Source organism: Pogona vitticeps, chromosome 3 (genome assembly GCF_051106095.1).
Source record: "Pogona vitticeps strain Pit_001003342236 chromosome 3, PviZW2.1, whole genome shotgun sequence".
Classification (NCBI taxonomy): Eukaryota; Metazoa; Chordata; class Lepidosauria; order Squamata; family Agamidae; genus Pogona; species Pogona vitticeps.
The window spans coordinates 43,074,631-43,100,732 of record NC_135785.1 but is presented as its reverse complement, the minus strand read 5'-3'; the positions used below and the strand labels follow the sequence as shown (position 1 = coordinate 43,100,732).

General features: G+C 39.8%; 1 protein-coding gene across 1 annotated transcript; it reads left to right on the top strand.

Moving 5' to 3' along the window:
- Positions 1–26,102, top strand: MAB21L4 (mab-21 like 4). The gene is made up of 5 exons (XM_020786407.3): positions 1–1,078; positions 12,561–12,783; positions 17,163–17,316; positions 21,270–21,626; positions 24,924–26,102. Exons 1-5 carry the CDS (start codon positions 574–576, stop codon positions 25,014–25,016), a joined length of 1,332 nt encoding a protein of 443 aa, XP_020642066.3. The 5' UTR covers positions 1–573; the 3' UTR covers positions 25,017–26,102.

The window sequence follows — 26,102 nt, the reverse complement described above, 5'->3', positions numbered from 1 at the left end:
GTAATTTGATTATAAGTCACAGTTCCTCCTAAGAGCCGAGTAGCAGTAGTGATATTTCATTGCATTGCATTGCATTCTTTTTTGAAATGTAGACTAAGCTTTCATCGAAGTGGCAAGCCACAAATTTTAGCATAAAGCCTCTTAAATCACATGAGCCTACACAGCAGTCTTCCTAGTTAGAGTTGGTTAGACCCATTTTAATAATGAAAATCCCCAGTTTCCCCAGTTTTTCAGGTTTGCCAGGTACAATGGATCTGCTGGGCTACTATACATAGCCAGGTAATGTCTCAGTTGTTTCACCTGAACTTACCAGTTTAACAATGACTGTTTTAAAATAGCTTGGCAGTCTATCAACTATGTAACAGGAAAACACGAAGTTTATTCATGCTTCAATGGAATTTCACTCTACATGCTGCTCCTCCCTACTCCAACCCTAGGTGCCGTGCCCCTCCCATCTGCATGCATATTTCTGTCTATACACAGCTGCAGCATTGCTTTGTTTTTCAGCAATAGCCTACAGGAGCACAGCGAGGGAACAATCAAGAGGGGTTTCTTCTTTGATGCCCATCAGCCATGGCAGCAAAGGTCCCTCATTGGCATAGCTACCTTCAGGTGATTCAGTCCCGTGAAAGTCAGAGAGTGGCACATTTTCAGAAGGCAGAAAACATTTTGCTGATTGTCCTGGAGAAAGTCCATGAAATGGACCCTAGGTTTACAGTGGATTATTCAAGAAATCTGGAAGCTTTGGAATTTGCCCTTTCTGCTGCAGAGGATGAAGTAGACATGCATGTTCCCTTGTGTATTGATGCTGATGCTCTCCTGATTCAAAAATGTTCAGGTGAACAGAGTGACTCTGAGAAGGTTACTCATGTGAACTACCAGATGCCAGGCTCTTGCTATTTAGGTGTACCTAAGGAAGCAACTCATCTTGAAAACTGGACCAAAGAAGATGTATTCTGTGTGATGGACAATACCCAATCAAGTGGTCAAATTGTGCCTGGGAAGGTCCTTTGTCTTCTGAAAGAACTGATTGTTGCAGCCATTGTTCACTGCAAGTGCCAGTCCCTCATCAGGCCAGGTACTGTCTGGGAAAAGAATAGAGGAAGTGTATATATGTATGTGTGTATAAGAAAGAGAAAAAGGAGCTGCAATTTTAGGTAGATCTAACTAAGACTAGGGGTGCAATCAGACTTCAATAAAGGTGCATATCTGATTGCACCTTTCTTGAAAGAAAGAATTCCTTTGAAAGTGATCCATCCATCCATCAGGGAACCACTCCAGCCTGGCCCTAAAAAGAAGGAACCCTACTGCTGCACCAAAAAGGTCCAGCTTGGGCACAGATTGGTGTTGGGGTGGAGTGCTATTTGCAATATGCCATGTGATTGCTGGGAAATAACTTGCACTGGAGCATGCCATAAGTGGTCCGAAATACAAGCTAAGTGCCCATGTGATCCCATCCTAAGCCACTGCACTTAGTGGAGTTTGTGAGCAAATGTGTATGGGACTTGATTTGAGGAAAGTGAGTGGGAGGGAAGAACAGAGAAACACAGAACAGAGCTGTATACAAGTGGTCACTGAGACGATTGTGTTATGGAGCTGGGTATGTGTCTCTAATGTGTTTTGGTTCCAGTTTGTGTTTCTGTGTTTTCACATACAGTACTTTCTTGAATAATTTTGTGTATGTCAAAGGGGTGAACACAATTTTAAATGTCAGCCATGCCTCACACAGATAAACACAATCTCATTCTCTCATACATACACAGAGGTGGTACTGGAAAGGGAAGAAAGTTTTAAGTCAAGGTGAGGAAACCTTTCTGTAAAAAAAGATCCCTTAATGATATTTTAGCATTTGTTCAATACTACCACAACAGTGAAGTGAGAGGAAGAGCTATGCTATTCCTGCTGCTAAAATACTAAATGCTAATAATAACATAATGTTAAAACTTAGTCTAGATATGTAACTTTAGCATTGCGGCGGGTACAAATACAATGTCCAGATAGCATTGTAGTATTAAATGGAAACTTCAAGAAATGTGTTGGATCTTTTAATTTTTTTGTGAGAAAATGATGGAAGCAAGTAGACTGGCTGGCACTGAATGTTTTTTTGAAAATGGGAAGTGCTCCCAGTGCATACTGGAAAGCTCAAAGTCCTGTTTTGTTGGTTTTTTAAGTCCACCAAGTGGTGCTAGCATCAGCTGAAAGAGCTGTGTCTGTTGTCATTTATTGCCCATGATATACTATCAGCAAGTTAATCAATTCAAGATGGAGTATTGTATTTGCTAATTACTGTAGTTCAAGTGCTTGGCAATAAAAGAAATATAACTTTGCAGGGAAAACAGAATTATGAGCCACTAATGAAGAACACATTCTGATTTTTTTTTCATAATAAGCTGACTGCATGCAAAGACTCATCCTAGACAGGTTGCCAGATAAGTAAGTAGGCTCATCTAATGCTGGGAACAATGTGAAAGATGTGTGCTAGCCATCCAATCAGAGGGAAGTTAACCAGCAAAGGGACTGATGAACTGTATCCTCAATCAATGCAGTTTTGAACCTAAGATCTCTCTCTGCTTGGCTTCAGTCAATGCACATGTAAATGATTAGGTGTTCCACTGAGTTTGAGAAATCAAAGGCTATTGACTGTGCCAATGCCAAATTGTTGTGGCAGATTATATCAATAAAGGGAGAGTGTTCACTACCCACATCATAATTGATGAGGGATCCTAGCCCAGGATCCAGCAATCAAGACACGGAGACAAATGTCATGAACCAAAAGCTCTTCTCACCCCAGTGAGAGGTTTATTTTATAGTACAAAGTAAACAATACTACAGCTAGTAAGCAATGCTAACGAGCAGGTGCGTTATCAATGTTTTGTCTTCATGCAAGGCCTTGGCTCCAGATAAAGGCAAGATGATCTAATTGTTTTCTGGCTACTGAATCAGGATCAACATGACCTTTCCAGACGTGGTTTGCCAGCGATCTTAGACGAGGTCACATCTCCCCCTTTTCTTTAGCCGTTGATAATAAACCTGTCGAGGTGATAATGGTTTTGTTTTGGAGCATGAAGACATGAAAAGATTTAGTAAATTTGGCAGGCATTGCAAGAAGCAGCAAAAGGCAATTAAAATGAACCCAGACATGATTAGCCATTGCACTACCTTTCGAATCCAGCCCACAGGTAACCAGCTCCAGAGAGCATCCCACCATGCTGGACCAATTTGTTGTTTGATAGAGGCTGCATAACTTTTTAAAGTGTTGATCTGTTGTTGAATTCTATTGCTGTTGTCTGTTAGATTAAAGCAACACATTTCCTTTATGGCTTCACAGCCCAGATGCTGTTGTAATAATAGATAATCAATAGCAGCCCGATTGTCCAAAATGGCTTGTTGCAGTTCTTGCTGTTCAGTTGCCAATAAACTGATAGCAGTGGAAGTAGTGTTAATGGTTTTTGCTAATAAGCAGGCAAGTCGTGCAGTGTTGCGAGCATTTACTTTTACCATAGCTGGTAAGCCTACAAAACTTAAAATAAGAGCAGAATATAAGATTACATTGTAATATGAGTGATGTTTCTGGTACAATTCCATTGGGGATTGCCAGGGTTCAGAACCCCCCCAGGAACCTTTGCTTGGGTACAGTTTATTATGCGGGCACATGTGTTATTAATAGCATTAGCAACATGAGGTGTAAGTACCTGAAATGCTTCTGCAGGCAGCTGTTGTTGAATAGGTCCCCAATTCGGTAGAGAGGAATATTGTATCTGTGACTCATTCATGAATTTACTTAATCCTGAGTCAGTACCAATATTGCCAGGGGCTTTACAGACTGGAACAAGACAAGCGATTGTACAAAAGCAGTGTATACAGTGTAAGTAGAAAGATACAAATAATACATATTAAAAATGGTTACATAGTAATTAAAATTCAGTTACATAGGAATTAAAATTAAATGCAGTGACAACGGCCGCCATGTAATTCTCAGGTGATGGTTCTGCCTGAATGGATTCTAAAAGTCCTGCGGCCTGTGCCAATAAGTTCTTAAGAGCACCCCATGTCACAGGTGGCAGCTGAGGCTCCTGCTGTTGCCATCTCTGTTCCCTTGGTGTCATCCTGGGACTGTTCTGGCGTGAGCTGAAGTCTGAGATTGGAGTGGTCAGATGTCAAGGCCACAACATGATGTGGTTGCACCGAGCTGGCACCCTCAAAGGACCGTCTGGAGTGTTAACCGCCATGTAATCAGCCAACCTGGACCTGGAGGCTTCCGATAGCGAACTAAGGGTTGGACACCTAGAGTGTCTATGAACACAAGTGGTTAGTTTGGAAGGAAAAGAAACAAAGGATTTAATAAAAAGATAAAGGACAAAGCATTGATGAACGTTAAACGAACGTGGAAGCCTTTAATGGACTTTGTAGGTCTTTATTGGACTTTGTAGGTCTGTGACTGTAATAAAGAATGATGATATATAGATAAGGAGACCTTTAAAACTTTGAGTATGAACAATTATTAATGCAGTAACTATTGAAATGATTCTTAGAAGGAAGTGAAGAGAATTGATGCAAGAGTGTATTCTTTATACATGAGACCATGGATTCTTTATTCATGAGACCCATCCTTGAGACCCAGGCCCAGGGATAGTCCAGGGATAATTCCCCCTTTTCTTTTAATTGTGCTAAGGCTGACTTAATACCAAAAGTATCCATGGGCCATAAGTGAGTTGGCTCTAAACCATGTGGATTGGGATAGATACGTAAGTTCAACTTGATTAGCAATATTAAAGACTATTTACAATGAGATTGAATTCTTGTCTAGTGAATTAAGAAAAACTAAGATAGCAGCAGCCAACTTTGCTCTTTGAGTTGTTGTTTGTGGTCCTGTAAACTTGGATCTTTCAGAAACATGTGAACACAGATAAAACCTGATCTTGTAATTGTACAGTTAGCTGGCATGAAAAGAAAATTTAGATAGATCTCTCCCAATGTGGAATGTTCTAATTAGGGAGGTATTCAAACATTGTCACATATAGTATAACTCCTTAAAGCTTTAAACACAAAAACGTGAGTGTGGTGTGTGAACAGCTATGTATAAACACTACAGCATTTCTTCAACCTATCTACTGGGCTTAGCTTATATACCCCTATAGGACCTAAATATGGAAAGATACATAACCAGAATTAGTTAATAAGCTCTATGTTTTACCATCAGCAGAACCATTGCAAAATCCATCTCTGCGCAATCAGTGAGTCATAAGCATCACCTTGTTTCCATTGCTAGGAGTGCATGAACACAGCAGACTGCTACAAGGAAAAAGGCAGAAAATGTTAAGTTATACAGAACTGTTGCATAGAAATATCTGGAGAACTAAATGTTAAATGTGCGCTTTCCACAATTTCTTGCCCTGTAGACTTAAAAAGAAATCCTATGCTTCAGGGTGATTCCTTATTGAGCACACAAGATATTCAAATACAGTGTTGGATCACATGTCTTAAAGCAAGTAACAATTAAAGTCATAGAAAAAAAATTCAAAAGCTGTCACGTAACAAAACCTCGAGAAGATGAACTGTCTGTGAAGAGAATACAAGATGCTGGGAAGAAAACAAATGGTTAATTGACAGAAAACACAGAGAAGCAGGCGCTTGTCCTTTGGAGAATTCAACATTACCTGCAGACAACAAAAAAATTAGCAAAAGTTGATTACGGCACTATCTGGAACAAGCTTTGGCAACACAAATCTGTAACTGCTTTAACGCGGGAGTACAAGTTCAAAGGAGTGTCTGATAAGTGCATCTTTCACTAATTGTAATCCTATCCTTCTAGTTAGGGATGAAGAAGAGAACTGTAATTGACAGCCGTGGTATAGCTAAAATTGGCAGACCATCCACAGATGAAGCTGTTGAGAGATCATGTGTATACAATGCTAAAACTGACATGCAATAGATGTGTTAAAGATGCAAAATTTTTATGCTCTATTTATTTCCCTCTGAGGTTACACAAGCATATTTACAGGAGTTAAGTCAAGCATTGTGCAGGAGTTGGTAAGCGTTAACAAATGATGCTCCCTTAGACTGTCCGAGATGAATAGCATTCTCTTGCAAAACGCCCAGAATCGCTGATAAGAAGTCTGGGCTTTCCGCCAGGCTATGACCTAGAGTTTTCTACTTCACAGAGCAGGGAAAACAATACAGACTTTATGTCCTAGCAGGCTGCACTGTATCCGTGGATGAGATTAGACCCATCACGCTGAGATATTTAGGAAACTACTAAGCAATGCAAGGTATGATAGAGGAACAATGCTTTCATGTTATAATAAATATGAAGTGAATACTAGCTTCCATACATGTCCCAGTATTTTACTGCTGGGTCACTAATTAAATTACCTGTTGATGAATGACTGGCCTCATAACAAAAAATTACCTGTAAAAATGCTTAGGTGGCATCATGGAGCTGTCCTATACAGACTTGAACAGCCATAGACTCAGAGCAAATTTTTAACCCTATGCAATAATGGCTCTTTGATAGTAATCTCAAGAAAACTTTTACATCTGTTGAATTTATTTTGCCTCTTATTACTGTAAGAAATAGGGACAAAGCTTTCGGATTTTCTGAGCTTTAAACTAAGAATTGTTTCTCTGAAATTCAATACTTACTACCCTTTAAACCTATTACCCTTAAATATCTGGCCAGCTGATAAGACAGAAGAAAGCGCTCCTTAACAACAGCATTCCACAGAAAAGAACATAAACAGTTCCTGACACAAGCAATCATTTACTCGGGGTTGGAGCAAACTACCTGCACAGAAGACACACAGCAAGCTTCCCTTGCAAACATGACCTGAAATAACTCTCGCAAATCCCCTGGGGGCTGCCCTGGGGGCTGCCCTGAATCCCATTTCTCTGCGCTGTAATGTGACCTCATCAGCAATGTGGCTGATGCGTCCCGACCTGCCCAGAAAGGAGGCAAGCAGTCAGCTTTTTCCCCTGTTTTGGCTATCTCTGGTCTTTGAAGACCATCAGTGGCTGATGCAAGATCAATTTTCATTTGCTTAGGGCAAATGAGTCCTTCCTCTTGTGGCAGGAGACCCCTGCTCCAGTCACTAGGGACTGGCTGTTGGACAGATGAGCCTTTGGGGAGAGTCTCTGTCCCTTTGTCTGTAAGACTGAGTTGCAGTTCACAGACCCCTTGAGATGGGAGTAAGTCACAGCAAACAGAAACAGCTGCCTCATCTCTCTGAGCTAAAATCACACAGGCAGGGTCCAACACAGGAGGACTGCAAGGCATCCCAGGCGGTTCCACAATTAGCAGGGAGGCCGAAGGGAGGGGAAGAAGAATTTGAGGGAGTTGTTTAAACCTTTCACCTTCTGGAGCAAAAAGAATGTTACGTTGACTCACTGGGGTCTCTCGTATGCCAGATACTACACAACCTTCTCGAGAACTCTCACTTAAAGCTTCAGTTTGTTCCTCTACAGGAGCAGACGGTAAAGGATCTAAATTTGGTGGAGGCAATGCTGAAGAAGCAGCAGCAAGGGGGGCCGGTGGAGGCAGCGCTGTAGAAGCAGCGGGGGGGGCTAACACAAACTGCGGAGATGAAAGTTTTTCCTCTGCTCCTTTTAAAACCAAATTGTAGTTTCCATGAAATACAGAGAGTGCCTCAGAAATAACTTTCCAAGTTAACAAACATGTAATACTTGCTCTTGGCTCTGACTGCAATTCTTTCCCTATCTTTTGCCAAACTTCTAACTTCAAACTTCCATGCAAAGGATACCAAGCACAACTCTGATCTATCTCACTTAACAATTCCAATATTTCTTTATCTGACACTTGTCTCTTGCAATTCTGCTGAACGAGCCTACTTAGCTCTCGAGCGTGTTGCTCCTGTTCCATTAATTCTTTGCCTGATACTTGCCATCCGTCATTTTGCCTCACAATTAACTCTTCAGCATTCTGATGCTGCTCTTTAGTAGATAAGCAACCCATACTTACCCGGGGAGCCCGTGGGCTGGGTGCACGAAGACTATTCCAGTCGAGGGAAGCAGGGTGATGGGAGCTGAACCTACATCAGAAGACTGTCGGCTCGGCTGATGGGAGCTGGCGTATCACGTCGGGGTCACCAACTGATGAGGGATCCTAGCCCAGGATCCAGCAATCAAGACACGGAGACAAATGTCATGAACCAAAAGCTCTTCTCACCCCAGTGAGAGGTTTATTTTATAGTACAAAGTAAACAATACTACAGCTAGTAAGCAATGCTAACGAGCAGGTGCGTTATCAATGTTTTGTCTTCATGCAAGGCCTTGGCTCCAGATAAAGGCAAGATGATCTAATTGTTTTCTGGCTACTGAATCAGGATCAACATGACCTTTCCAGACGTGGTTTGCCAGCGATCTTAGACGAGGTCACACATAATTAAGCCGAAAAGAGCAGAACCTCTAATTTCTCTATTTTCCATAAACCATGGCATTTTGAGTTTGGAAGTTAAAACTCTTGTTGGAGATACAATTACTTTTCTGTTATAGCTCTTACAGTTTTCTGCTATTCCTTTAATGTTACCTTTGGGGATTCTTCTTTCTTCCTACTCCAAGGAAAGGTGTGGATTCTCCATACCTGAGGCCTCTCTTTAGTTGCAGACATTATGGCTATGATGCACTGAGTAGTTTAGATCACTGGTTCTTAACCTTGGGTTACTCAGGAGTTTTGGACTGCAACTTCCAGAAGCCTTCACCACCAACTGTGCTGGCTGGGGTTTCTGGGAGTTGCAGTTCAAAAACATCCAAGTAACAAAGGTTAAGAACCACTAGTTTAGATTACATGTAAGCCATCTTCCTTTGATGTGATTCTTTGTTGACTTAGTTGTCATACAAAATGAAGAAGTAACAACTTCTCTTAATACATCATCATAAAGGGAATATCTGGAACTCGTGCAACAGGTTTATCTCAAAGTGTGTGATACGTGCTGAACCTGGTAGGAGTGGAGGCCTGAAGAGGCACTAGTTGGTCTTGGCAGCACATCAACAAATGGTGTTCTTTAAAAAATGTAAACATCGTACAAAAATTGAGGGAGGAGGCAATCCCTTTTTTTGAAAATAAAGAGGGAGCTATGCTTGTGACAAGATCCTACCCCATCTCCCAAAATGTTTAAAGGTCTGTTTCTAGCACAGTCAATCAGCTGTTTTCCAAAGTACAAGTGTAATATGTTACAAGGAACAACATTACCTATAACACATTACTATTTGGGTAATGTTACCAAGATAGCTCATTTTTAAAAGCAACATTAGCAACTATCAACATTGTTTCATTTTATTGCAACAAGAAATATGTACTTGCTTCATCATAAATGTTGATTTGGGGGAGTTACTATGAGTCATTTTTGAATGTTTAAGTATACGTAGTTTTAGAAAATAATAATTAACTTAAGGGCATCACACTACTACTAACCTATCAATGAGTTGCCATTTGTTTAACAACCCTAGTGACTTTGTGGTTGGAAAGATAATGAGTTATCTTTAAAAACTAAATTTCAAACTCTTCTCAGTTTAAACACCTAGACCTCATGATAGTTGAAAGCAGGTTGACTAGCCAGACATCACTAAAATGTAGGAAATTTGTCAGCAATAAAAGGAGAAGAAATGGTTTGCATGAAATTTGCATGTGCCAACTGATGAATGTTTAATACAATTAGTATAGGTAACACAGGAATACAGTTCACCACAGTGGAGGAGACTGCAGGCCATTGTCTTGTGTTTCTGCCCGTTGGCCATACAGGTACTGACCGTTGATGGGCAACTTGAAGGCCTTTGGTCTGCCTTCTCAGTGTTCTTTACCTTTCAGCTGGTCTTGGAGTGGGCAGACCTTATAGCTTGTCCTCTGTAAAGCAGACCCACAATCAGCCCAAATAAAGCTGACAACATGGGTATGCATTTCTCACTTTTATGACTAGTCTGACATCTAAGGACTGTGCAGTAGGCTTTCAATTACTGTGGGCTAGAGCACATGCAAGACTTATATTTCCTTGAGTAAAAGCAATGCAAATAAAACTGTCTGATTTGGTCATCCTGATGGGGAGAACATACCGTATCTTTGTCTTTCCCCAAATCAGATTACAAAATGGATCCCAACAGGTTTTCTCCTGTTTTCTTTATCTCCAAAGGGTGGTTTTCAAGTCATGAGGTAAAAATGCCACATATTATAAAGAGGATCATTAGGGTTAATCCTCCAGTCAGTGGTGTTCACTCTATCTTTTCTGTTTGAAACACGTAGTGGACACTTATTATTATGCTCACCTTGGTCTTTTTCTGCTGAAGGAAGGACTGCAGTTGGTTTCTCCTTGTTTGTAGCTCAGCTCATTTTAGTCCTAGTCTGTATCTTTCTTTCTTTCTTTCTCAACCTGTTCTATGTTGCCATTACACCCTATGGCCATATTATCTCATTGCATAAATCCAGGTGTCTATTTCAAACTCGGAAGTCATTCCAAAAAATGAGCCAGGTTTTACAAGGCTGACAGATTTCAGGGCCTGGCTCCAGTTCTCAAGGTTTTACGTCCCACCTCTGGTTTCATAATCCCTTCCCTTTGATGATGTGTGGAAGGAGGGGAGAAAATGTCTCAGCACTTAATGCTTCTGATGGTTTTGCAGGAAAGGTGAGATATAGCTGTGGGCTAAAAGATTAAAAAGATTGATGAAAGGATATTCTAGAACTGTATACAATTTATTCTCAGACTTGCCTTCTTCATGGTATGGTGCTCATGGAGGAAGAATGGAAATTTAAAAAACACTAAGAAATGGTTGATGCAGGAGAGTAACTAGCAAGCAAGCAAGCTGATGTGAATATGCACAAACCAGATCAGAATCTGAACAAGTTCAAAGCCACGCTTGCTTGTTGCTGCTGCCACTAGCAGAGCTGTCTTTTGAAAAAGACACTTCTACACCCACATGAGGGTTGCCAGACAACCAATGGACCAACACTGGGTTTCCTGTGCATTCTGCAACAACCTCCACTACCAGCTAAATTTGAAAGCACATCTGCTGCTTTAACTTTAATCAAACTCTTTGACTTTTCCTAATGCAATTTGATAACATGGTTCAAACCAATATACAGTTTCTTTTAGGGTATCATTTCCCCTATATAAAATATAAATTAATTATTTAATTTGATAAAGGCATATTTCACTGGCTACCCATTTCCTTCTCCTGATGCTATTGCAATCAGCCTTTTGGCTGGAGGAATTCCTAGGAAATCCTGTTTTGTTCAAAATATAGAACATCTTGTATTACTTGTTACAGATCAAGCTCAAAGTGTTTTCATGGACTGTTTTATTCTTTTGATCAGATTTTTTAAAATGGTGCATTTCCTTCTTATTTTTGTATATATAAATGTGTACACTCTAAGGCTATTTTGTTCATTCTTCTCATCACTATAGCATAAGCCTTCTCTATATGCAAAGGAAACTTAGGGGTATGATCAGATCCAGCACAAGACATTTTCTTGTCAGAGTCAGGCAGTAAATGGCACCTCGTTCACTCAAGCCAATATGCACAGTACCCAATCTAATCAAGTTATCCTGGCATATGAGACAAAATTTAAGTACCTCTTCTGATCTCTGGCAGTAAAATTTAATTCAGTGAGGTCAATAAAGTTTTGTAGGAAGGGCAAGTAACATTGAGCACCACTGAGATTCAAGTGACCCAAAAAAGAAAAAAAAAATCCCGCGCTGAACTTTTATCATACACCATTACAAATATATTTCTATTATTTCTATTCTCTTTGTTCACAAAGACTGGCCTACAGGTTTCAAAACATATGCAACACAAAGGAATACTGCATAGATAAAAACAGAGAGGATGACTCTATTGGAGATGGCAGAGTGGCTGAAACATAGGGGTAGAATATAAGTGGCTTCTTCAAAAAACTACCGAGAGGCAAGTTGCACTTTGAGTAGCAAATAGCTGGCAAGATAAAGAGCATACGAAGAGAACTTGGGCCATCAGTATTTGTGGGGGAAAGTATTTGGTGACTTGGCACCAAGCTCATGGCATAGCATTCTATATTTCCAGGATGGGGCTTGGACCTGACTCATACTAATCAGTGGGAATGCTGACATTGGTTGCAGGGGGAAATAGGAGAGGGAAGTACCTTTGTGGCCACCAATCCAGAAGTTGTATAGATGAGTCCCTGTTTGATTACTTAAGTTCTATAAGGGATAATTTGGTATTAGTAAAAATGGTTGAACCTCATTGATAGCTAATAGTGTTGATTTCAATGGGATCCAAATGAAACTTCCTTTTGCTGGACTGCATGCAAGGCATATTGTGCTTTTATTTGTGGATCAAAGAAGTCATACTTAACATTTCAGATGCATGTTGTAAGTCCTGTAATTTTCTATGTGGTTTTTGCATTGACTCCTACTGGAGATGTCTGCCAGGAGAGTTCTTTCCAAGACAGAGAAATCCAAAGAGCAGCAACTGCAGCCAAAGACTGGAGAAGGAGGATAGTATGGAAAGAAGAAAGATGGTATACAAAGATGGCACAGCTTTCTTATTCTCATTGTAATTGTTCTCTTGACCCTCTCCAGGTGAAATCAGTGCTGAGAGGCTAAAGGAGGATAACATGCAGCTGCCATTGATGGTATCTAGTGGTTGGAAAATGATCTGCTTCAACGTTGTCCCTGTAGTGAGAAGAAAGCAGGGAGCTCCGGAACACAACAACAATTGGCAAGAAAGAGGTTTCCCACAAGGCAGCATGAGCAAAGTCACTCAAGCAACTGATTTCATCCCTACCAGTTACTATCATTGGAGGTAAAATGTCATGCTGTGTTGTTCCCAATGATGGATGCTGTTTAAGAGGAAAACATCCACCATTTCTTTACTATACTTGTGGTGCAAAAAGATTGAGTTTTCTAAAGGCATAGGACAGATTTCCAAAAATACTGCTGGCTACTGTATGCCGTATCTAACCTGACTTTATAACAAACTGATGGATGTTTGCAGTGACAATAACTGGGCACACTTTCATATTTCTTCTTAAATAAAAGCAGACATTCAGTGGATTGTTAATAGCTTTCTTGCAGCACATCTGAGGAATTATTAGATAAATATATCTACAGAGCAACGGAAACAAAAGACTGCAAAAACAAAAAGGTTATGGTTGAAGCTTCTTATTTTGCAGTGTTTTCTTTATCATCTTGATGATTTCGAGAGTGAAAACCGCTTCTAGTTCAGTTTAGGCTAGATTAATGTCAAAATTACATAAAGTGCCATAATATGGATTTTGTATTGTGAACAGCTTTTTTTTTTGGGGGGGGGGGTTACGTGTTTGAAATAGTTATATCTCATCTTTCTATGAATTGTGCCCATGGTGCTTATAAAATACACAAAGTCTGCTTGTGAGATTTCTATAGCAGAACATATAAGCACATCTCTTCAGGATCCTCATTACAATCACCTTTAAACAATGCCCTGCATTCCTTATGAGATATAACAAAGACCAGGCACCTATTAGGAGCAGATTGTCCATTTTAAAACACAATTTCGGCTACATAAATAAGCTATCATATCCACAATGCTATGAACACAGGCTGTTCTATAAGAATTCATGGAATTATGTACCATACAATATCATAAAAGTACTACAAGGCTCTAAAAGTTGAGGCTTCATAGCCTCAACTTCAGCATTGCAGAAATTACAGATCTGCAGCTTTCCAAGGCAACTTGTTGAGGCATGAGATGTGCTGGCATTATCTTCTCATAAAAATATCTGAAGGGTGGGAATTGTGGGGGAGGCCTGCTGGACCAGATTATGCTCATTAAAAAAAAAAGTCAAAAAGTACTATTTAACATTTTTAACCATTGTGTTTTTAATTCAGCAGCGCAGGAGATGCAACCATTTCTGAGTGGAAAAGGACAGAATTCCACACCAGGTTCTGGTGGAAACAGAGAGCTATATATGATCTCCTTCTATTATTTGAAGCAAAACCTTCATTCTCAGAGGGCAAAGTTAGGTTTTTACAGAGTCTCTGCAGATGTAGGAAGGACCAGAAAAAAAAATCTGTTCACTTACTAAAGACCTAGAATGAAGAACTGGATTTTTAGCATTTTTTAGTTTGGGGGTGGGAAGGAGTAATTTACTGCAGCCTGCAAAACGCTGCAGACTTTCACATATACAGTTTCAGCAGTCAAATGGGCTAGAATTGTGTACTTATATATAATTAGATTCTTTTGTGGCGAAATATAGCTAACTTCTCTAGTGATAGAGATTTTAAGAAAAAAAAGTTATTTGGGTGCGCCTGTGTAGCAAAAATTAATCATTGTTTCCAAGTAGCATAAATGTAATAAAATGAGCTAGTTAGTTTGATGGATGCACAGCTGATCCTAATTGTAAGGGTAATCTGAATATCATCACTACTTCTGCAGGACCTACAGGGTACAGAGGGTAATCAGCAATTGCTCTAGATTTTTAGTGTAGTGGTCACCATACAGTTACTAATTTGTCTTACATGCCATAGCTTTACTAAGCATGAACACAGCAACCAGCTGTTTTCACACTAGAAGGATGCAGAACCTTGGTTTGGTGTGTTCTTAGATACTTTAAATAGGGTCACTATGGTTGCTTTGATTGAATCTTAGCAGCCAGAAATGGCAGTATGTTTCAGGATTGCAGGATAAGGGAAAGGTTCTCCATTCCTTTGCAAATACTGTATAGGAGAAATTATTGCTGATCTGAGTGTATCTGTGTGCACACATGGATGCTGAAAAGGCGGTGAGTTCCACCAAACTAGGATGGCCTGCATCCTAATTTGGCCTGTGAATACACTTGAAGTTGTTTCAGCACAAGGCAATCTCTCTTTGTCAGGATCATTCTCTCTCTCTCTCTCTCCCTCTCCCTCTCTCCTCTCTCTCTCTCTCACACACACACACACGTGCAGGCACGCACGCACACACGCACACGCGCACGCGCACGCGCACACGCGCACGCACACGCGCACGCGCACGCGCACGCACACGCACACGCACACACGCGCGCGCGCACACACACACACACACACACACACACACACACACACAGAGACTTTTCAGAATACCCAAACACCTAATTTTTAAGAATATACTTCTCTAATGAATTAATACATCATCCTGGAAAAGAGTGAATAGAGAGAGGAGTTGGAAGACATATTTTTAGGGCCAACAATTGGTTCAGGGCACGAGCATAACACAATTAACCATAAAGGTTTAGCAACAGGTTGTACCACAGGAAGGTTAAACCCTATGATGAGGTTGCAATTTGACCACTTTTTAGTACACTGGTTTGACCTGCTGTGGTGATAAGAAAAACCCCAATTTAATATGCATGGACTTGTTACATTGACATGTATGAGTGAAAAGTGATTTTCACCCCTTTGGGGATGCAACTTTGGAGGAGCAAGTTCTAAAGCCTTTGTTACAGTTGAATTTCAATATAAACCAACTGCAGGGGCTTCCAGGGTTTTTTTTTTTAAAAAGTCGCCAACCAGCAACTTTCCTTATTACACACGACACATCTCCCAGAGAGATTTTAGAGGGAAAGCAGGAGAGTCAGTAGATTTTGCCTGAGCGGTCATGAAAGATAATGGGAGGGGCAGCCTTGCCTATGCATGTCAAGCACATGCATAATTGCATTATCGGGGAGGGAAGAGGTTTGATCACTGCATGTACATACATATTTAAAAGTATTTGCAGAGCAACAAGTGACTTGAATATCTGCATATCATTAACAGAAATATACTAAGTGATAATATTGAGTAAAGTCAACATTGATGGGGCTGTTATTGTATGTGGCTTCTCCACCCTTGATTGGCATGCCTTTATATCTATATATATCATATTAATGCATGCTATCTTATTTATATTCATCCAGTAATGCACTTTGATCCAAGCCAGCTTTCACCATGCAAAATTCAGCAAGTAATGTTAATGCATTAATGAATGTAAATATATAGGAATCCAAATACTGTATCTGTGTGCCACAGAGATGCACAGACAAATGCTTGATAGCTTTGTCATGTATTAACTCCATTTATTTTGCAAAAAAATAACAACAACAAAAGAGTGCACTCATTTGTTAACTTTGCCTGTAGAACCTGCACTCCCCATGCCTGAGGGCATGTGGGGTTGCTGCTAATCTAGACATATCTTTGAATATGGGGATTTTGGAGAATATTTGTTTCTCTGCACCTGAGATTATTTCTGCTAGCATACCTTTGTGGTGTTCATCCATTGTGCCCTGCCTGACTCCCCAAACACAGAGCACATGAAGGCAAACTACTACTCCTTTTCACCCGCTGCCACCAGTTGATCACTAAATCAACGTTACTTATGGAAGGATGATGAAGGTCCAAACTTCACTGTCTTTTAAATAAAACTTGTTTATTGATTACAGATGTTTGATTATTAATTATAGGTAACTTCTACAGGTATATTGATCATCAATCTCAACCTTCTATTTGTTATAACAGTTCTTATTCACTCTTCACTCTAATCACACCTCAGATCTCCCAAATACCACACTTTATCTCCATCTCACTCTGATCTGTCCTCTGACTCTCACTGACTGACCGACCCCTTTCACTCTCTGACTCCAACTCTTTATTACCTATCTCTTAGCTCCACCTCTTAGCAACATTAGCCTGCAACATGAATATGCATGACTACTTAACATAATAAGGGTGAACACTGCAACCTTTTATGTGACTTGCTTTGTTAGAAGTTTGGAAACAATGTGGCACTGATCTCCTTCTCCACAGTTCCTATATCCCCTGTATAGTCTTTGCTTCCAAAATATGACTAGCCTGGAGTATGATAGGGCTCCAGATAATGTTGGTCTCACAAGGTTTCTGACTATTGGCTATCCTAGGGGTAATGGGCGCTGCAGTTTTGCAACATCCTGAGGGTTACATTTGCACCTCCCTGTGCTAATATGTTAGCAATCTACATCATGAATGCTAGTATGAACACTGGGACTTTATTCCAGGGGTGGGTGGTTTATTAAGTGGTGAGAAATAATGGCAATTCCTGTCTGGGAACATCTGGGAGGCCAAATATTCCTTTGTCTATTCCACAGCTTTGCCTCTGTAGTAACTACTCTGAAGCACAGTGTAGTCTGAAATCGATTTCAGCTTCTAGCTTCATCTTTCTTTTCTTAGGTACTCCACCAGTCACGCCATCCTGAAACTTCTCCAAATTGTGAGCACCCTAAAAGGATATCGTCTGGACAGTCTCCGCATCCTAAACCAAGTCAACCATGAGAACTGGAGGGAGGAAGGCAAAGAAACAGGGCTTACATTTCACCACTTGAAGGTTGTTCTTTTTCTTCTTCCCTATGAATTGCTAATTAATACCTTTTTGAAGTGGTTTATTTGCCCTGAAGCTAGTGGGTTTGTGCCATGGTAACCAGCTAGCATGGTTCAAAGCATCTAGAGGATCAAAGATTGTCCATCTCTATCCTTGACTAATCCAGATTCTTATCCCCTTTGATCTTTTCGTCAGGAAATCAGAAATACCTCCTGAACAGCACATATAAAATGGGGACAAGGAAGGTATGGTTGCTGAGAAGACTTGAGAGAGATGGTTTCTAGTCTCATATCAACAGCATAAATTTTATATTCAATTCAACTGGTTGCTTTCTCTGCTTGGTAGTTCAAATCAATGAGCTGCAGTGAAACAGAGAAATATCTTCTTTATTACAGGTGCTGAAATTGTGTTGTTGTTTTTTCTATTTTGGCCCAGGACAAATGACTATCTCTCAAAAATATGTTTACAAAATGGGAATTTGTGCCCAATATGAAAGAACAAACACACAGCCAGCTCAAGAGTTATGTCTCATATGATCTCAGCTGTATGAAGCACAGGTTGCTGATGGTCTGAGGAGAATTTCACCTCCAAATTTTGGTTCAGATGCTCCCTCTAGGCCAGTGGTGTCGAACTGTGGCCCTCCAGATGTTCTTGGCCTTCAACTCCCAGAAATCCTGGCCAGCAGAGGTGGTGGTGAAGGCTTCTGGGAGTTGAAGTCCAAGAACATCTGGAGGGCCACAGTTCGACACCACTGCTCTAGGCCATCAGGCTGTCTTTGATGTGAGTCATACTTGCTGGCCATATCCCTGAGTCACTTCTTGGCCCTAACGTTGCTGTTCATGCATAGGGAGTGTGAACATTTGCCAAGGGGAGCCTGGTTTATGTCCATTGGCTCTCTGTATGGTTTACAGTCCTACTCATGCTGGCTCAGAGCCTGGGAAAGTTTCTTACTGGGACTGTAACTCGTATTATCTCACAGCCAATGTGGGCATTGGCTGGGGGATTCTGGGAGTTGTCATAACAAAAAAAGGCAACTCTTTCAAGTTTTGCACCTAGTTTAAATCACATCCAGGTAATGTGTGGCCAGTGGGAGGGAAACTGATGGGAAACATAGTGGTGGAGACACTGTCAGGGAGCATGGCTATGCCCTTCATTTGATTCTTGAAGCATAATGCCCAAGGAAAAGTGATAAAAATTGTTAAATATGTTGCAAATTGGAAATGTTATGATATTATAAGTGGCAGCATTTTTCAAACATACGCCTAGTAAGTTAAGGGTGTCCCTTCTCTTCATTCCGCTAAATGCAAAAGGGAAAGCAGAATTTTACTAGTTCCAGATTTGTGTTCTTGCCATTTTGGAAGAAGTGTGATGTATATCAGGACAGTGGTGCGCCAACGGTTGTTTTAAACTTCACTGTGCTGCTTCCTCAGAGTAGATTCTCTACCTTCCTACTTCCATTAGCCATGACGGTGAAGGAATGCAGACATGAAACATGTGTCTTTTCTCCTTCTTTGGTCAATAACAACTAGATAGGTTTGGAATTTGTGTCTCAGAATCAGAGTTAGACTCTTTCACCTTTCTACAATGGCATCGATAGTACCCTTTCTTCTTATACCTCCTTAGGACTGTGTTGTACAGTCATAACTTCAGACTTGATCTTTTCACATCAGCTCATTTGTACTGACGGCAGGGATATCCTATGTTTTTAGATTGCTTGCTTCCCACTTTTTGGACCTGGTCTATCTGTCCTAACTCCAGGGTTGAGAACACAGAACAGCAAAACATGTTTTACAAAAACTTGGGTTTGTGCCATTTAGCCTACAGGCAATTTACTTCAGTTGTTGCACCTTTCAACTCCTGCTAATAATTGATAAGAACTGTAAGACCATTTTAGGAAGGAAGCCAGATTTAGAACAACAAACCTATTTTAGATGTATGCCTTGATTTTTGTTCAGCTGTTTGTGAATTCTATTTTTATAGTCTACACTTTCACAAGCTTCCTTTATTTGTCTTAATTTTAGGAGTTGCTTTGGTTTGATAAAAAGCTGGCTGCTTGCAATGTTTGTTATTATCTTGTGCTTGTTATCTTAATTGCCATAAGAATTGCCTAGGGAACGTGAACACAGAAACACACTTCAGATGCAACAACAAGGCTGGTATCTCTCATGAAGCAGGAGGCAAGTTCTACTTCCATTAAGCTTAGGCTACTCATTTGGAGAGTAGTTTGGGGCTCCATAAATTGAGATCTTTCCTTTTGGAATATGCTGTCCCAAGAGTCTAATCCCTTTTTTACCAACAATGAAAGTGCTAAGATGTTGTCTCCACATAACAATTTCTCTACAAAGTCTGTGGACAATGTGCATTTTACCTCCTAAATGATGCTCTTGCTGAGGCATAGCAGCCATCTAGGAAAGAGGGGAAAGTCACAGTCATCCAGGAATTAAAGCTGTCACTTCACTGCAGAAACACCACACAGTCTGCATCAGAAGCTTTTTTTAACCTGCCAGTTTTTAAAACCAGCCAGGGTCCCCCCCCGCCACTGTTGAAATTCCTGTAGTAGTCCTGCAGCACTTCATATATGGGCTATTCTAGGATGCATTTCACCAACAAACAACCTCCCTGAGCAGCTGCACACCAGCTCCTGGCACACTCACACTCATTCCCATCCACAGCCTGTCAACAGCAAAGGAAGAGGCTGGTCCCGGGAGACAGGGGACTGGGTTGTGGGCCTTTGTGCTTGTTGTTCATCTTTGTAGATCACTTTCCCCATGCACAAACAGCCATTGTAATTGCTATCCTAACACTGAAGCTGTGGATATCATGGCTCAGAGATTTATTTATTTATTTATTTATTTATTTATTTATTTATTTATTTATTTATTTATTTATTTATTTATTTATTTATTTATTGTTTGTTTGTTTGTTTGTTTGTTTGTTTGTTTGTTTATTTATTTATTTATTTATTTATTTATTTATTTATTTATTTATTTATTTATTTATTTATTTATTTATTTATATCCCGCCCATCTGGTCTGGTCGACCACTCTGGGCGGCTTCCAATAAGGTGTATACGATGAAACATAAGAATTTTACAAACAGTCCATAACACATAATAAAACAAATAATAAATGAAAGAAAAAATAAAGAAAGAATTAAATATTGACAGGAGGGAAGGCCTGAACATACAACCATGTTTTTAGTTGACTCTTAAAAGTGCCCAGCGTAGGAGCCGCACGAATAACTGGAGGAAGGTTATTCTAGAGGCAAGGAGCCACCGCCGAGAAGGCCCGGTTTTGTGTCCTTTCCTTCCGGGCCTCCCTCGGCGTTAGGCTCCTCAGCCTCACCTCCTGGCTCGTGCGGGTGATCTGAGTAGATCTAGTTGGGAGCAGGCGTTCCGCATCCCACATGCAGCAAAGAGGTGAAGGGGAAGCTCTTGCTGCTGTATTAGGAGGGATGGTGCAAAGGTTTCTTAGTTTTGTCATTGCACTCCACTCCCTCCTCTTCCGTTTAGCAGCCACAGCAAGTCCTGATGCACAATTTGAAGCCTTGCCTTGGCAAATATTATATACTGTAGATGGCACTGCATTAGTTCAACAGTCTTCAGTTCGCTCTTTTTTCTGAAGTGAAATAGCACTGTATTCATTTAACAGCTTATCAGCATGGTGAAATAAACCAGCTTGAACAATTTCATCTGGTTCCCAGGGAGGCTGTCCCCAGGCTTTCACAGCAAGAATGGGTGTGGGGGGACAAGACCATAACTGACAAGAAATTACTAAAAGCATTTTTCAATTTTATCAGGGAAGGTATGGTGCAGCAATGATCTGAAGGAGTGTATACTTATGGTTCTTTGAAAGATTTTTGTGTTATGTGGGAAAGTATTGTGATACCAGGAAATACATATTCTGTTCTCAGCACTGCCTTCAGCTAATTTTCATGCTTCCTCCTTCCTCACCTCTTAGATGGTGTTGCTCTGGGCCACTTATTTTTTTCCTTCTTCTGAAGACTGGATGAATCTGGAAGGATCGGTGTACCGTCTGCTGGTGATCCTGCTTTGCTGCTTGGCGAACAAAACTCTTCCCCATTTCCTGTATCCGGAGCAGAATCTATTTCAGGGAGATGGTCTGGAGCTGAGCAATTTGTATGCCAAAGTGGAGACCTTTGCTTGTAGTCCTGGACAGTTTTTGAAGTTCCATTTTATCACAACAGCTGGCAAACCATACCACCAGAGGGACAATGGTCTCAAAGACTTATTTCACCTTCTAGCTGAGGACAAAGCCTACTGGGACACTGCTTTCTTTGATGTGCTGCTTAATAAGGTAATCTATAAAGCCAACATTTGCAACTTGCAACCAGACAGTCACATGTTGTCTTCAAATGTAGTTGGTTCAGATTTGAAGATATATTTTATTGAAAATACTTTTACACCATTCTTCAGTATTGCTCCATGAGTACTCTACACAAATACGTTAAAATAAAAAAAAATTAAATGAAAATTAAGTTACTACATGTTATGATAACAATACATTAAAAAGCCTTGGAAAATTTAAAACTGTCTTTGGCACTAAAAAAACTATGTTGACTCCAGGTGAATGTCTCTGAGAGACGAATTCCACAAAACAGGCATTATAACTGAGACAACCCATTGTCAATTAGTTCTAATGATGGATTTTAAATTAATCATAGGCATGCATTTCAAAAAAGCATCAGCACAACCTACTCAAACATGGTAAACAATGACATAGTTAAATCCACACATTAATAGGATAAATATTTGAGAGTAGAACCTAATGTTATAAATAGTCCATCACTGGAGTGAAAGTACCTTAGTGTAGATGACAGGCTTTTGTGTTTGAGACCAAAGCAATTTTATGCTTAAGTCCTGAAGACCAATCACAAAACAAGCTAATTTGCAAAATACTAATTTATGCCACACACATACATACACACAGTCAGCCCTGAGGGACTTTCCTTTTCTAATGATGAGCTACCTACAAAATCTGCTTCTGACTCAGTGGCACCACTCTCACACATTATTTTCTGGCTTTCTGTACAGTCTAGTGTACAATCCAAACGTTGTTTTCTCTGGCCTCAGTACAACCTTCTGTATTACCTTCTGAAACAAAAGCCATTTGGATAAGTACTTTCCAGACTATCCAGACAAGTTAATTAGTCTACCTATTGCCACAATGTTTATGTAATCTGTTAATAAAGCCATTGTCACTTCAAAAGTTCATTAACAACATTAATGCAATTGTTATCTTCCACATCCTGTTTTACTTGGTCCCCATGCCTCTGTGTATACTATGCCTGTCTTTCTTTCCCTGCCCTATATATTGTGCTATATACATCTGAAGAAGTGGGTGTTAATCCACAAAAGCTCACCCTGAAATAAATCTGTTTAGTCTTAAATGTGCCAGAATGCTTTTTTGTTTGTTTCATTTTGGCTCTGTTAGCTCCTAAAATGAAAGTAAATAAGCTGATAATGTCTGAGCTTTGAATCAATAGCTGTTCATTTATTTTCCCAACCTATATTTCACAAGATTGGGGACAAAAATATATTTGCATAAAGCATTTTAAAATATGTTTAAATATTATTTAAAATGTATTCTCGAAGGCTTCCACAGGTGGGATCCGATGGTGGTTGTAGGTTTTTTGGGCTGTTTGGCCATGTTCTGGAGGTTTTTCTTCCTAACATTTTGCCACTCTCTGTGGCCAGCATCTTCAGAGGACAATAGTTAGAACTCTGTCTGTGCTCTGAGTTCTAGCTCCTGTCCTCTGAAGACGTCGGCTGCAGAGACTGGCAAAACGTCAGGGAGAAAAACCTCCAGAACATGGCCAAACAGCCCAAAAAACCTACAACCACCATTATTTAAAATGTTATAGGAATGTAAGATATTATTTTTTTAAATGGGGACAAGCCAAGCTTGGAACTTGCACAACTCATTGTTAAAGCACTATGGTTCCATGAAAAAGAAATACTCTTGGCTTTATACAGGATGGGCAGACTTTTGGCTTGTGGGCTCTCCTTTATTTTTCACTATAATCCTGAGGTTTGTCAGCCAGAGGCAAGTGAAAATTACTGAAAAGAGAGAGATGCAGCCGAGTCTTCTACTGTACCCCACAAGCAATATAAGTATTTTACAGTGTACCCCCATATAAATCTATATTGGAATTAATGCAGGAATGGGATGATAACAGAAGCAGGGTTGAACAGAAGTGACAAAGATGGAGACTAAGAGAGAATTTCTAGAGAGATAGCAGTGTTAATCTACTGAGGCATAAACGGCTGTTAATAAGATCATTGCTGTTGTTTCTGCCAAGGGATAACCTCAAGCCATGTAATGTTTTTTTTTAAGCCTACAATTTCACTTGCTATTGTTAAAGTACAAGGAATTGGAAACACCGTGGAGATCTACTACAAATCACAGAGATCCTCATCTATGGTTTTCTAGCAGAGATAAGGAATTTGGGCTTAGTTTCATTCTACTACGCACTTAAGAACTGTGTCTCTAAAAGATATGTGGGAGTAAAGGGAAAACATAACTATTAAAAGTCAGATTTTAACAGCCCTTTCATGCCTCAGCTTGTAGACTTCTCATAATATTGTAGGGAAATACTCTGACTGTTTTCCCCTCAGGTTTCAAGAAGCAGAATATAAAAAAATATAAAAAGTAAATGTTGCTATGCCTGACATGCAGATGATACAATATCATCAACTTATAGCCGCCTAGAGTGGCCTTTTAGGCCAGATGGGCGAGGTATAAATCAAATAAATCAAATCAAATCAAATAAATAAATAAATTAAATAAATTATAATTTAAATGACCTGCAAATGTTACTCCACGAAAGCAATGAAGGCAATAATGAACAGTCTAAATACTGAGAAAAGCAAACAGCCCAAGAAATGCAATTAATGACTCATTATGAAAGGTGGAGTATGTTGACATGCCTTGGAATTAAGTGCCTTTAAATCTGGTTGAATGAACAAAGGGATCACAGTCTTGTGCAAGAGGTTGGAGTACAGGTGGCCAGGGAGCTTCTTAAGGTGAAGAATGTAATGTGCAAGAGGTACCAAAGCAAATGAAGAAGGACCAAGAAATCATAAAACACATAAAATGCAGAAAGCTAGAACGGCTTGTTCATGTAGTGAGGAACAAAAATTGTACTGATTGTTACAACTAATCATCATTCTAGATGCAATAGCTGTGAAATGAAATGCAGGAAGGAGAAAAATATATTGGCTGGAATACCTTGGAGACTGTTTTGGATGTCATATAATACTAGAGCTGCTGTATCAAAAAACAGAGCATCCAGAATGGCATCCAACATCTGGTAGGAGAAGAAGAAGAGAAAAAAGAAGTTATGTCAGCCGTAACAAAAATTTCAATATTCATATGAAGGCAACATTCAAGGGCATAAAACAGCACACATGTTTTTTGCATTATCCACAATGGTTTATCATGTTTACCATTATTAAATCAAAAACAAGTAGCCTTTCTAGGGTACATGTATATTATCCTTAAAGTGCCTATAATTGTGTTCAGAATATTTAGGGATTTGTGAACGCAAGCATATGTCTGCATGCACTAAATATGTTTTATTTTTCCCCCCAGTTTCAGATGTATCAGATTAAGGATGCACAACGGATTTCTGCTATGTCAAACATTTTATCTAAAACCAAGAAAACAGTGAATGGGGAGAGTTGAAAACATAATTATGACAACACAGAACTCTGAGAACAGACAATAAAAATGGCAGATGATAAAAATTCATCTCTGCCATCGTTTGTTTACTGGAGTTTCTGATTCTCATTACAACTTGTTTATCAAGAGGAGAACATACACAAGAAGTGGCAACTTGTGACTATAGCCAAATGGAAATCTCAGACTGGCAATTCCACCACTAGGGACAATGGCCTGATTTTCTATCTGTTGTCTTTTGTATTGCAAATAAATGCATATAATAATCTACTGTGTATAAATGTATTAGAGAAATTAAGAGAAATCATTAAGAATTTCCGTAAGAAAAGCCATCACTGTAGAATCAACAGAAAGAGGCAAGGTACCTCTAAAAGTGGGATAACTTTCCTTTAACCTGTATCAGTTGTAGCTAAATGTTGCAAATTGTTCAAGAGCTGATAACAGTGTCCTGGTAATCCTGTGGACCTTCCAAGATCCTTGTTCTGTGAGGGAGAAACAAACATCTTTCCTACAGATGGGGAACTTCCAGGAAATCTGGTGCTCCAAAAAGAGGTTTTCCAACTGGTTACCCAAACTTTTCTTAGCTGGTTCCAGCTTTGCTATGTCTGCTGTCCATTCTTTAATTTGGGACACTAAAAAAATCGATGCACCTACTATTTTCGAAATTATGATTTTGCCTGATACTGTAATGGCCAGAATCCTGTTGGTGATTTATAAAGTTAAATTGTGTAAATCACAATGCTGAGTTGTTGCCAACTAGTGACGCTTTGCTTACATCACCAGGTATGTGTTTGTTGTGCAATTGGTTGTGCGAGTGGATCATCAGTTAGTGGCAACTCACAGTTAGTTATTGCAGTGTAACTAACACAGGCATAAAACCCCAATAGGATTCCATCCAATATACTTTTAGTGGTAAAATATGATGCTTTGTTGAAAGCAATGGCGGGCGAAACATATGCTAGATCTTACATGTTTATTACTGCAATATAACAGGTATCTATTTACATGTGAATGACTCATGAAAAGATAGAAAATATCTTTGTGTACTTGTACCAAAAGGTATGTATATTTAATAATAACAAAATAATGTAC

Coding starts and splice junctions, on each gene's coding strand:
- MAB21L4 (XM_020786407.3), top strand. CDS start 574: ATGGCAGCAAAGGTCCCTCATTGGCATAGCTACCTTCAGGTGATTCAG. Junction 1,079..12,560: donor CCAGTCCCTCATCAGGCCAG/GTACTGTCTGGG, acceptor GACCCTCTCCAG/GTGAAATCAGTGCTGAGAGG. Junction 21,627..24,923: donor TTGATGTGCTGCTTAATAAG/GTAATCTATAAA, acceptor TTTTCCCCCCAG/TTTCAGATGTATCAGATTAA.